Source organism: Acomys minous (assembly GCF_964271855.1).
Source record: "Acomys minous genome assembly, chromosome: 16".
Lineage (NCBI taxonomy): Eukaryota > Metazoa > Chordata > Mammalia > Rodentia > Muridae > Acomys > Acomys minous.
This window is the reverse complement of record NC_140498.1, coordinates 12,617,538-12,630,797: the sequence shown is the minus strand read 5'-3', so window position 1 is coordinate 12,630,797 and position 13,260 is coordinate 12,617,538. Positions and strand designations below refer to the sequence as shown.

The following is a 13,260-nucleotide window of genomic DNA, read 5'->3' as shown; positions in this document are numbered from 1 at the left end:
CGTGTTAGGACAACCACCTTAACATCAACCATCCCCTTAACCACCGTGAGTAATATTTTCTGATTGCGGTCCAGGCAGGTCCCCCATTCATGGCCTCCAGCACTCAGTTTCCCTTCAGGCTTCCTGACTCACCCTCCCTGCAGCTGGAATGCGTGGCCCTGGAAGATGACGACTTCCTCTTCCCTAGGCCTGAGGGTGACCTGGCAACCCCTGCCAGCCTGGGGGAGGACATAAGGGAAGCCAGAATAGGACAACACAGGGTGGGGGCAACACCCATAGGGCTGGGGGGGGGGTCACATTCCTCAGGCCTCACATCAGTTTGTCCCTGGCCAGCACAGGAGAAATGGGCTTCCCACCCATACAGGGAGGGCAGGAAGGGCAAGCAAGAAATCTACTCAGTGCCCCAGTGACCCGGATAGAGTCGCCAGAAAGCTCCCTCTATGCCTGGCTAGCAGCCATGGCCAGTGCCATGTAAATGAGCCCAGTGAAATGAAGTGAAACTTGCCTCTTGAGGTGTGTTGGTGATGGCTGCAGCCTCTGCCCAGGAAACTTTCTGGATTCTTCATATCAAACTGCCAGCACCACGCTCAGCAACCGTCACCAGGCTGGCACCTGGACTGCTGCCCATCCCCCCCACTTCCATGAGGAGGGGACGATGGGACCTGAGGGGCTCTCTCCTGGCTTCAGAGCCCAGCTGCAACTGCTGCCACCACCAACATCTCTCACAGGACCAGGTTCTACCACCATCGGGAGGGAGTGGGAGAGCTGGAAAATTGGCCAGATGGGGTCCCAGGCTCCACTTCCCAGGATGGAAATGGTTTCCTGTTTTTCTCTCCTTAGGCTTCCTCCCTTCCCAGAGGAAGAAGTGAACTGCCTCTGTTCTGGGGGTGTCTCTGAACATGCCCCTCTCCAGCCTGGCCCTCCATAAACTTTCATGAGCGGCAGCCAGTTGGCTAAGACTGTAGAAACGGATGGGGATGAGACAGGCAGTTCCCAATTGATGCTGTGCCAACAAGGCATGCATGGCTGCCCTACAGTGTGGAATAAGGGTGGGCCCTCCAGCCAGGCCACACAGGCCTGCTCAGGGATCAGAAAGTCGGGAGAGGGGAAGGTAGTGATAAGCATTGGTTAGGAGTGACCAGTGGGAACTGTGCTTATGCCAGGCAGAAGGGGAAATTGAGGCATGAAGGTAAGTGACCAATAAATGCCAGGTTAGTAGCTGGATAGCCTCAGCCTCTGGAAATTAAAGAGAGTTGAACATCTTCTGGGGCTCAGTGCTCAGGTGTGTGTGTGTGTGTGTGTGTGTGTGTGTGTGTGTGTATCTGTTTCCTCCCAGTAGGACATGCCAATACCATCTTGAACCAGAGCAACTATGATCACCTCCCTAGGAACTCAGGACCCTCATGAGATCAAGCCATTAACACCCCCTGTTTGGTGGAGCAGGGGGTGGAGGCTCTTGGGGCCCAGAGAGTTTTCAAGATCTCCTCACTAGGTCTGGCCCTTTCCCAAGGTTATACAGGAGATAGGAGGATCCTGGGGAGGTCAAGGAGGAGACTCTTCAACAGTGTAGCTCCCTGTGAGTCACCCAGGGGGGCCTCCCCAGTGGTACAGCATTTTTGTGAGTCATCCACACTGCACGTGGGATTAGCAGGTCCTGTAGCTGTCTATAAATTGCCCAGGGGTCTTCCTGGCAGTATGCCTATGGAGTTACCCGTGCCCCTGAAGTAACCCTAATGAAGTCGTTGTTTCACCAACCTGAATTCGCACAGACCCCTTCCTTTAGTTTGTTGCTACCATCTCTATGTGGGGGTGAACGGGGAAAGTCACACATGAGACTGTAGTGATGTCACAGTCAAGGAACTGGTCTTGAAGGTTAGGACTTGTGGATGGCATGGTGGTTGGGGACTTGGCCAGCACAGTCTGGAGACATCCAGGGACACACTGACTATGGCCGTGGGACAACAGGATCTAAGTAAGTCATCGCTGTCAAGGGTCTTTCCTCCCATAGACACAGAAGCCTTCAGCCGGGTAAGTACCTCTTAATATGGGACAAATGATATGTTGACATGCTAAACTCCATGGACTCAGAATGTACTTGCATTTGGAGACAGGACCTCAAGAGAAATTATTAAGGAACCGGGTGTGGTAGTACACACTGGGGGGACTGGAGGCAGGAGGTTCAGGAGTTCGAGGGTAACATGAGCTACAAAGTAAAGCACTGTCTCAAAAAGTTTCGTCCACCAAGGTAAGCGCGGTGGCCCTAATCCAGGCAGTGAGGATGCAGTGAAAAGATGGTAAAATGGCATCTACAAGCCAAGAAGAGGGGCCCCAGGGGCAGCTAGCCCTACAACACTCCCGTCCTCAACCTATAGCCCCCCCCGTGCCTGTGGAAGACCCCAATTCTATACACAAGGTACCCTTAATGGGGCAATCACAATAGGAGGCCAAGCAAACCAACCCACCTGCAAAGTGGAGCTGTGTGTGCTTGCAGGCAACTGCAGCAGCCAGGAGTCTCCAAAGAAACACAACTCCCAGAAGCCGGTTGCCTGCTGTGTACTGTATTCTCTACTAGCTGACTAAATTGAGGGCTCCCCCAAACAGAAGCCATGCTTCCTCCAGTCTCTCCACCGTGGGAACTTCATGTGCCTGCTAGTGTTAACGGGGAGTCTTTGAATGTCACAAACCCTATTTCTTGGCTCAGGTGGACTTAACTCTGGTAGCTGGAGCCCCAGAAATTCAAGGGCCACCTAAGTCACTGAGCTAGTGGTGATTCCCAGGTTCACTGTCTCAAAACTGATCACACACACACACACACACACACACACACACACACACACACACACACACGACCTCAAGGACATCAGAAGGACAAGTAACGCTTTATTGAGGTAGAGAAGCAACTCCCTACAAGGAAAAAAAATTCAAAAATGAGTTGCCAGCTGACCTGGACTTGGCTTGACCATTTTTATGTCCAGTACTCGAGTCTGGTTAGCTCAGGCCTGTATGCTAACTAGGTGTTGAATTAAAGGCGTCTGTTTAGCTGAATTGATGGGCGGGGTGGGGGGGTTGGGGGGGACATAAGGTAGAAGAGTGCAGGCTCAGGAAAAGCCCACCAGGAAGTTTCAAGGGAAGGGGGAGCAAGAAAGTGATAGCAAGGGTAGGTGGTCAGAGCCTTTGAAAACTCATAGCTCCCGAGCTAAACTTACAGGAAATGAACAGTTACAGACACACTGTGCTCCCAAGGCCCAGACCAGGATTCATGTGAAGAAGGAGAGCTTTTGAGCTAAATTTTCAGTTTTTAATTAGTTTCTTTTTTTTTTTTCTCATGGTTTTTGTTTGTTTTCCTGGCTCCGCCTTCTACATTCACTGTCCATACATCCCGGAAAACCTGCCACACTTTGCAAATAATCTCCTTGTGAGACAAGCCTGAGGCCTCTGCACGGAGCCCACCTGTCTGTAAAGAGTTTTCTTCTCTTGGGAGGCAGAGGCAGGCTGATCTCTGTGAGTTCGAGGCCAGCCTGGTCTACAAAGGGAGTCTAGGACAGTCAAGGGTATACAGAGAAACCCTGTCTAGGAAAAAAAAAAAGTTTTCTTCCCAGGGGCTTCTTGTTCTCCTCTATCTAAGCAGGAAACGGCCTCACTCTGCGCTCTCTCTCTCACTAGGTTAGACCCTGGGCCCTAAACACCTGGCCAACTGTTATGCTATAATTTACAATGATTGTTTACACACTTCGTTTAAAAAGTAGAGAAGAGCCTGAAGGCTCCCAACATTAAAAACCGATGAATCTTTAAAGACAGACCAATAGCCTGCTCTCACCTGTACATGCTGTAGACACCTCCCCAGTTAGACTCTGTTCAGTTACCAGTGTCAGTGAAGGATAACTGATTAAAAAAAGATGGCCTGGGTGTGTCTGGGAGCATTTTTCTGTGAGATAAACGGCATTTGAAACAGTAGACCAAGGGAAGCCTGGTAGGCCTTGTCCAATCAGAAGGACAAACTAGAAGAGGTAGAGAGAGGGTAAGAGCATCACTCTGCACACTTCACTCTGAGCCCCGCCCCCCAGCACGGAGTCCCTGCCCCCACTCTGTGATGACACCCCAACAGCTCAGCCCCACCCCAGACTCACGAAGCCTTGTAACAGGGGTGCTTTCTCAGTAGAGATGCTACCTACCAGCTGGGCCCCTGTGAAGCCCACTGGGGAGACACTGCTATGGATTCGATTTACCCTCCTTCCAGAGGCTCCGTTCCCAGCGTGGCCTTCTGTGCTTCCCCTAGGGAGGAAGCGTCACAGGAGGTGAGTGAAAGCCCAGCCTTGAGTCAGAGCTTCCTCAAACCGGGCCCTCCTGGACGTCAGGCACACCTGAGGCTAAGACTCAGCTGAAGACTAGGTTCCCAAGAGGGTGGGGTTTACCTGAAGGCGGGGTTCACTCAGGGTGGGGCTCAGCGGGAATAAAGACCCCTTGAGACCTGAGACTAGGTGTGTGGGCTCTAGGAGAGGGACTCAGCCCTCTATATTTGACTACAGCCGTGCTGAGGTTAGACTGAGGCTGAGGGGAGCCTGGCTGAGGGAACTTCAGGAAGGGACGGGGAGTGCTGCTGTCCTGCCCTTCACAGGAGGCAGATGGTCACCTGGAGTCTGCACCGAGATGGCTCCTGGTTAGGAGTGGCTTGTGTTTTCCTAACCTCTGCCTTCCCGCATCTCTCCAAAGTCATCACTGCAGTCTCTGGCAACACTTCACACCTCCAGGCTAAGATGGACTGCCTCTGTCCCCTGAGCTGCAGACTGACCTTGTGCCTGACTGTTCTTTGTTTCTGACATCTGTGTGCTCCACCAAGCCCCACCACTCAACCCTGGCATGCTGCCTGGCACCAAGTGGCACCATCATAGGTCTGGTGACCTCCAGGGTTTGGCCTCCAGCTTGATTCCCCCAGCCTGTCTCTGAAGAGGGGGTCTCCTCTCCCAGCCTCCCTGCAGTTAAGCTGTCTCCCCTAATAAACTGCAGTGGACACATTCCCAAATGCTCAGATGCAGACCCACAACACATTGTTAGTCACACTGGTGCACAGTGAGCAGTGTGCAATGTAGCCTCACAACATAAGTACACGTACACTCTTGGGTGTAAACAAAAAGTTAGTTTTATTTTACTTCATTTGTTCTGGAAGTTGGCTTTAAAACAGGGAGAAGGACACAGAAGATGAGGACAGGCTCCCCAGAGCTCTAATTTTCCAACATGGCAAAAGCCACAGCCCTGGACCACAGCCTAGTGGGTATAAGCAGCAAGACAGAACTTCCGGGATGTCCCCTAGGAAGGGGCCACACTCCAGGCAATCTCAGCTCAGAGAGGAGGTTGTTCTCAGCCCAGGCCTCCTTCTGGTCTCAAGCAGGGCGCTAAGGGCTGGGAGATCTAGGCTGTCTTCTTGCCCCTGACCTGGGAGTTCTCTGCCTCTGTAAGTTCTGAGGGTGCTTCAGAGGAAAGCTATCTATCTGCTGCTGCAAAGAGGGTAAGTACAGTCTCCAAAAAGTTCATGCCAGACACCCCCATCCTACGGGGAAGCTACGGGAGAGCCTAGAAGGAAGGGTTGCCAAGCCTAGCAGAGGGGTCATCTCTGCTCAGCACAGCCTGGAGGGGCTTACCAGTGCAGACCCAGCTCTGCCCATCCCCCTTGGTCACTCTCTTTTCCACCGTGCAGGGAGGTTTCTGAGCCGGCACTTCCCAAGGGTCTTCAGCTCCCTCTTCTTCTAAACGTCCCCAACCTGGTCTACCAGGGGCCACCGGTTGAGGGCAGAAAGATTTCCTTTGACTCCTCTCATGCCAGGCCCTCGCTGAGCTCTCCCCAGTGCCCTTAGATCCACACTGTGGCTTTGCCATCCCTGCTGCCTGTACTGCCCTTCTCGGAGCCAGCCCTGGGCTTAGTAACCAGCTGTTCCTGAGCTCCCGGTCGGCCCTGCTCTCCGACGGTACCACCCGACGTGGCACTGCCGGTTCCGGAAGCTGGGCCGCCCGCCCTGGGTGCCCCCCGTGAGACTGCATTGAGCCCTGGGCATGGCGGACTGTCCCGGTCCGCGGTCACCGCTGCCACCGCCGCCCCATCGCGCAGTGCTTGCAGGGCTAGGTTAGCCAAATTCTGGTCGTGCGCTCGAGCGCGCTCAGCCGCACGCACCACCAGGCTGTAGTCGGGAGGGCAAGCCAGGCCGGCGGCCGCGGCCGGGAAAGCACAGGGCGGCGGGCGCGACGAGGGGCTAGGACCGGGAGGGGAGGCTCCCCGACGGCCGCGCACAGCATCCTGCGCGCTGCCGAGACCCAGGTGCGCCATCTCACAGAGGTTGAGCAACAGGCATAGGCAGCTAACCACATACATGACCAGCAGGAAGACCGTCTTCTCAGTTGGTCGCGACACGAAGCAGTCCACCACATGTGGGCAAGGCTGGCGGCTGCAGGCAAAGAAGGGCGGCACCTCGAAGCCATACAGCAGGTACTGACCCACCAGAAAGGCCACTTCGAAGGCCGCCCTAACCACCAGTTGGGCCACGTACACGCGCATCAGGCCTTCCCTTTGGATGCGCCGCCGCCCGTCGTGCTGCCCGGCTGGGCCAGGAGTGACCACCGTCTTGCCATCGCCTCCGCCCCCCTTGGTAGCCACATCCTCCACGCGCTCCTCCTCCGTGTCTTCCCCCGGGCCCTCGGGCGCCCCCGGCTCCTCGTCCTCCTCATCCTCCAGCGCCAGGATGGGCTCTGCCTCTCCCAGATCGGTGGTGTCCGGCCAGCCAGGAGGCGGCGGTGGCAGCTGCGTCCGGGGCATGCGTCTAGGGCCAGGGCGACGGCGGAGGGCACGTCTGCGCTCCTGTTCGGAGGCGCGCGCCAAGCGGTGGACTGCATAGCCCAGGTACATGACAGAAGGGGTGGAGATGACCACAATCTGGAAGACCCAGAAGCGCACATGTGACAGGGGCGCGAAGGCGTCGTAGCAGACGTTGTCACAGCCCGGCTGCCGCGTGTTGCAAGTGAACTTGGATTGCTCATCTGAATAGATGGACTCGCCACCCACAGCTGTTAGCACAATACGGAAGACCACTAGCACAGTGAGCCAAACTTTTCCCACGAAGGTGGAATGATTGTGAATCTCCTCCAGCAGCCGCGTCAGGAAGCTCCAGCTCATGTTGGTCATGGGAGCGAGCAGGTGGGACCTACAAGCATGCATGCAGTTGGTCATCAGGGGGCCACTGGGAACTGCTGAGCCCAGAGTGGAGGTGCCCGCAGGCTCGTCCAGCAATTGTCTACCCAGATGACCTGGAGCTCACTAGCTAACGGAGAAGGTCTCCCTCATCTGCATCCCCACCCTATGTTGGGTGATGGGGACAGGACATCTCCCACTAAGCCTGCCTTTTCTGTCTTCTGTCTCCCAAAACTTGCCAAGAAAGCTCCAACAGGAGGCAAGCTCACCCCTAACCCAGGCTCCTAGAGCCATAAAGCCTGTGTGCTGCCTTTATTAGCAGAGTAGGGGAAGCAGGGCAGGGGCAGCCTGGCTCAGCCAGGGGTCAGCCCCTATCCGTCGCCACTCTCCTAGGGCTTACCGTCATCCTGCCAGCACACTTTTGGCCCCCAGCCCTCCCCATGCTTTAACTCCCAATGCTCTAGCAGCCCCAGCCTTTCTCCTTTCACACCCTGAACAACAACAGCTCTGGAACTCCCTTCCATTCGTGACCCTTGGCTAGTCCTGCTGCACTCAGCCCGTCATCTGCCCAGATGTTCATCTAGCTCCAGGTCCTAGTCCCCTGGCCTGTCCCAGGATTTCTCCACGGAGGACCATGTCTGGTGAGGCTGCAGGCTGATACACAGCCACACTCAGGCACCTGTGAGCCTAAGAGATGGCAACATCCAGGCCGACCCAGTCTGGACCTTCGTCAGAGAAGGGCTTTGTCCTTCCCTCACGCCCACTGTCCCTCCTCACAGCTACCACAGAGTTAGTACCTGCTCCTGGGAAGGTGTAGGGCGGGAGTCCCCCAAGCATTCAACACTGACACTTCTGGCTCCCTCCCCGTGACAAGGCCTGGGAGGGAGGCAGCAGCAGTAGGTATGGACCAACATCAGGAGTGGTGGCTCCAGCTCTCTTTATGTAACTAGGGCCTCTCCCTTCAGGGCAGGAAGAGGGGGCAGCCAGCAGGGCAGCAGGGGTTCCTGAGGAAATGCCCCCACATCCTCACATCTGTGTATCCCCTCTTGGGACCACATGTGCAAGCAGAGACACACACCCTCCTGTGCATACATGCATGCACATACAAGTGTGTATGTCTCTGTGTGTGTGTATTATATATGTGAACATTCATATGCACATACAAAGCTACCACAGATGCACACAGATGCACATCCACATATACACACTGTACACCACATGCCTGCACATGCACTCAGACGCAAATATGCCCACAGATGTGTACATTCATAAATGCACATGGGCACACACAGACATATATACTAACACTCATATACATGCATTCACAAACTCCACCACACACAAAGGACTCAAGACTTACATATCTAAGTGCTCACAAGTGTTCATGCATAAAGCGTGAGCTCTGGCACATAGGTGATCACTTACACATGTACACATAAGAACCCATGCACACTCCCACAGCAAGAATAAAAAGTATCTGCACATGCACACTCACAGACTGATGCACCCTCGGGGCCCAGCCCTTCCACTTCGCTGCCTCAGGCATGGACATACAGTGGGGCCACCTGGGATGCAATCAGCTCAGCTTCAGTCTTAGCCCCCACCTGAGGGCACAATCACAGGAGCCCAAGGCTTACCAGTGGGGACCCAGGAGGGTCTGGAACCAGGAGTTTCTGAGTAGACCTGCCTAGTAGTGTGTAGTATTTAACAGCTGGGTCTCTGGCAAAGCCTTGCTTATCAGCTTGCCGTTCCTCTGGTATGCCTACTCCTGTCATAGTGGCTGGTTAGCACCGAACACAGAGTTAAGATGTGCATAGGCAACAGCAGACATGGTAGATTAGCCCTGGGCTGACTTTGTCCCTGGATGGACAACAGGACTTTGCCCTGGAAGGACCAGTCATTCAATGCCTGCATGCACAGTCACAGCATGTTCACTTTCAAGAGTGGCACTAGGAAGTGCTGTGGCTTTAGAGCTGACCTGGAAGACCCAGGGCCCTGGGCTCAGGCCATGCACAGGGAGACTTCCCCGTATCTCTTTCTTGCCTAGCCTTGGCACTGGCATGCCAGCAGACACCTTAAACTACAGAAGGTAAGACCCACATGTCAATCTCTCCTCCAAAGTGACCTCTTTGCCCTTGGACTACTTTATCTGAGTTGCTCCCTCCTGAACGTCTTGGGTCCAGGTGCAAACCCCCAGACCACCCACACTTGCCACCTGCACCACTTGGGACTAGGCAGTCCCTGGCCCTCTAGGTTTCAACTACTTCACTCTTCCCTATAATCCCGGCTCATGCCCACTCAGGTCCCTGAGAGTGCACAGAGACCAGATTACCTCTGCTGTCCCTTCAGTGACTTTTTTTTTCTTTAAGGTTTTATGCAGCACAGGTGGACTTCGCACTCTGTGTATTGGCTTGTTAAGATGACCTTGAACTCTTCATTCCCCTGCCTCTGCCTGCCAAGTGCTGGGGTTTTCAGGCCTGTGTGGCTCCTCCAGTGACTGCTCGCCTAGCCACGGCACCAAGTGCCCTGCGCATTCCTCAGCTGGCTCCTAGGACATTCCCTGCTATGCTGGAGCCCACCTGCTGCCTTTCCCTGACTGCACAGATCCGCTCCGGCTGTGTCCTCTGAAAGGCCTCGACCGCAGAAACACTTGAGTAAGAGCATTTCTGAGATGGGTGTGTTCATGCTGCCACTAAGTTAGTACCTGGGAGGTAGAGGCAGGAGGATCAGAGTTTCAACATCACCCTCTGCTATGTGGTGAGTCTGATGCCAGCCAGGGCTACACTGAGACCCTTTCTCAAGCCTCAGCCGCAAAGTAATCAAAGAGCATATATATATATATCTAGGTCCTGGACTCTGGATTCTAACTTTCCCCCCCCCCCCACCAGTAAGAGAAACTGGGAGTCCCTGGGGCAAGTGGTTGATCAGATGACTAGGTAGGGAAGACAAGAGTGTGGAGCAAGCTCAGAGAGGAAGAACGTGCTTACACACGCATGAACACTGTTGTGTGGATTGGTCACATTGATGCTGCAACAATTTAACCAGTAGAGTAAGGAAAGTAGGGCTACAGACTGCAGCGCTGGTTATAGATACCCAGATAATAGTCCACAAATAAGTAGGCTGAGGACCAGAGAAACATCCCTGCCTCTGTGCAGAGGAACTACTCTCCACGACTGTACACACAGGAGAGGGGAGCCCACACCCAACTCCAGTGGCTACATGTGGGTAGCAACATCCTATCAGAGGGCAGCATGAAATGGGGACAAACACCTTTACAGTGACACCTGAGCCCTCCCATCATGGCTGTAAATCCTACTGATGCCATCTATAAACACAGGCTCATCACTCTCATAATATTCTTCCTGAAACCCATAGCCCCAACAAAGCAAGAAAAAACACAGGCCAATTTCCAAGAGGGGCACCCTAAAAAAATACCTGGGTGGTATTCAAGAGGCCATGGGCAGCTAAAACAAGGAGACTGTCTTCAAAGAGACACCCTGGAATCAGGGGCGGGGGGTGGGGGGCAAGGGAATGTAGAAAACACCTGGACTGTGGCCTTCAGCTAACACAGAGGCAGCACCGGAGTTTATTATGGTGATATGTTTCATGCCAATGGGGCCTGGGATATGAGGTCCTCTGAGAATTTTTCTGTACTGTTACCCATTCTGTTGTAAATTTAAACATGCTGAAGATACACAACTCCACCACAGAGGTGTGGCACCATCTCCAGCATTCAGTTAATTGAAGGGGTTCTTCATTCAAGAAACCCCAAAGCAACTCCTACATCGTGGTCCAGAATTAGAATCAGTGGGGGGGTGGGGCGGCACTACAGCTCAGCCAGGGGGTGCCTCCCCACACAATACATAGCTTACTCAGCCCCTGCCTCCCTTGGAAATCCTCTCCAGGTTTCAGAGAGGTAGCCTCTATAGTAACCCATCCTTTCACACATTTAGCCCGACCCTGAACTGACCAGAGCCCTGAAGTAGGTAGCAGGGTAGTGGCCATGTGGCCTAGTATGCCAGTAAACACATGGCCAGCAACTTAGTTTGGGGTGTTTCTGTATTAGGGGGAGACCGGAGGGTCCTCCATTGTTCCCCAGGGCTAACAGGAGATCCAGGTGAAGGGTGTGGTGATAGTCATCTGTGGCCAACAAGCATTAGGACTTGACATGCCAGGTCTTAAGCCCTGTGTGCCCAGTACAAACTACCCACCTCCCCTATGACCTGTGTACCTGTGGTGCCTCACCTGCATGCACGTCACTCACTCTCCTGGAAAGTCAAACAGGCAGAACTAACTACCTGGATGAAATCAGGGCTTGTGGGCCAGCTTGCACCTGATATGAAAGAGTCAGAACCCTGAGTCTGGACAACTATAGGTTAAGCACCTTCCACTAAACCGCATTCCAGAAACAGAGGTGCTGGCTAGATAGGTACCACCAGACTCTCCACGTCTTCCTTTGGGATTGCTTAGGGACCCAATTCCCTACACTCAACCTGATCCTTGGCTTTCCTCAGTCCTCCTGTCACGTCCGCCAGCCCCTCCATAGCTGAGCCAGGCTTCTCTGCGCGTCCCATTACAACATCAACTGCAGCCAGCAGGCAGCAGGCCCTCTTAAACAGGTCTTTTCTCCCACTCCCCATCCTTGGAACCTCCCCTTTTGGCTACCCATCCTCACATCTCCCTCTCTGCAGATCCCTAGACAAAGCAGCTAGGTGGGAAGTACTTAGGAGGAACTGCTGTGACATCCTGAAGGCTGCTGCACCAGCTATAGGTCACACTAACCCATCAGCAGCTGTGTACGTCCCGCTGCTCAGAGGGTCTGCTTGGCAGCAGGCAAGTGGATAACTAAGAAGTTTGTTCAGAGTGAGTAGACTGGGCCTGGTGCCCATACTGAACCCTGAGACAAACTACAACTGCCTGGAGTGGACTGGCCCATCTTACAAACTGCCTGAGGGAAGTACTGAATGCACCCTAGGCTTACCAGTTAGTCCCCAAATCTCTCCACCATGGCTCTAGTTACCCAAAAGTAGCCACAAAGCTGCTGGATCCAACCTACCAGACACCCTAAATCCCTTAATATGGCAAGTCAGGAGTCCAGCCGGGGCTTCAGGGAGACTTCCACTGAAGCACCCCTTTGTGACAACCCCCACAGAGCCAAAGAGGCCAGGACACAGGAAGCTGGCAAACTCCACATTAGCCCTCCAAGCACAGACCAGTCAGGGCCCTGGCAGTACCCTCCCTACCTTCTCCAGGCTGGAAATGCAAGCTTCTGGCTGAGCCCCTCCACCTGCCGGCTGGACGCTGGTTCTACTGCCGGGCTAGGGCCACCTCTCGCCACCAAGCACAATGGGGGATGGAGGAGGGGCCCTCAAGGGCTCCATTGTTCCCCCCAAGGTCTGAATCCATGATTGTCCCTGGGGGTGGGGCAGCGGGGATCTAGACAGGCCTGCTGGGGGCCCAGGACTTTTCCTCCCCAGCCTCCACTTGAGATCCAAGCAGTTCTGGCTCACCCTTCTTGAGGACCATCTGCACTTTTGGAAGCAGCCCAGAACTCCCCAGTCTCCCTGGCTTCTTCCATCTGGGTACCTCTACACACCCATACCTACCTAATCTGCCCATGCCCTGCCCCAGGAGTGGCCTCACCTGGAGATGCACAAGGCAGAGCTGTGCTGACCACCGGGGTGGGAGTAGCTGGCAACAACCACTGCCCTCCCTGCTGGGATTGCTCTTGGGCGGAGCCAGGCAGCCCGGGCAGAGAGCCCAGAGGAAAAGGGGAGGACAGCAGGACCCAAACACCCAGAATGTCTCATCTTGGGCAGGAGGGGAGGGACAGCGCCCTCAGGAATGCTGCAGCCCCCTACAACCTCTGGAGCTCAGAATCTGGAGCCTCTACAAAAGCCCCAGGGCTCTGCCCATCTGCTAGCCCAGACAGGATTCACTTGCCCTTCCTGGGGGCTTGGCTGACTATACACAAAGACAAGAACACACAACACACACAGGTCCCAAGTAACTCTTCCCCTGTGGCTGAGCCTGTCCTTCTGAGTCCCCAAGTGACTCAGAAACAGCTAGAGGCAGCAGCACGAGGT

General features: G+C 54.4%; 1 protein-coding gene across 4 annotated transcripts; it reads right to left on the bottom strand.

The window, feature by feature from the left end:
* Positions 1-5,119: 5,119 nt before the first annotated feature.
* GJC2 (gap junction protein gamma 2) lies at positions 5,120-13,229 on the bottom strand. Of its 4 annotated transcripts, none has more exons than XM_084764708.1 (2): positions 12,818-13,229; positions 5,120-7,187 (listed from the first exon to the last, which is right to left on the bottom strand). In XM_084764708.1, the coding sequence occupies exons 1-2, from the start codon at positions 12,982-12,984 to the stop codon at positions 5,846-5,848; spliced, it is 1,509 nt and encodes a 502-aa protein (XP_084620834.1). In that variant the 5' UTR covers positions 12,985-13,229; the 3' UTR covers positions 5,120-5,845. The 4 variants fall into 4 exon arrangements, with proteins under 4 accessions (XP_084620834.1, XP_084620835.1, XP_084620837.1 ...); XM_084764709.1 differs by lacking the exon at positions 12,818-13,229 and adding an exon at positions 12,418-12,655; XM_084764711.1 differs by lacking the exon at positions 12,818-13,229 and adding an exon at positions 12,231-12,391.
* Between the last annotated feature and the right edge of the window lie 31 nt (positions 13,230-13,260).

Bases quoted from the DNA above. Each gene is read 5' to 3' on its own strand.
- GJC2 (XM_084764708.1), bottom strand. From the start codon at position 12,984: ATGAGACATTCTGGGTGTTTGGGTCCTGCTGTCCTCCCCTTTTCCTCT. The intron at 7,188-12,817 runs GTGAGGCCACTC...GCATGCTTGTAG, and splicing joins TCTGCCTTGTGCATCTCCAG to GTCCCACCTGCTCGCTCCCA.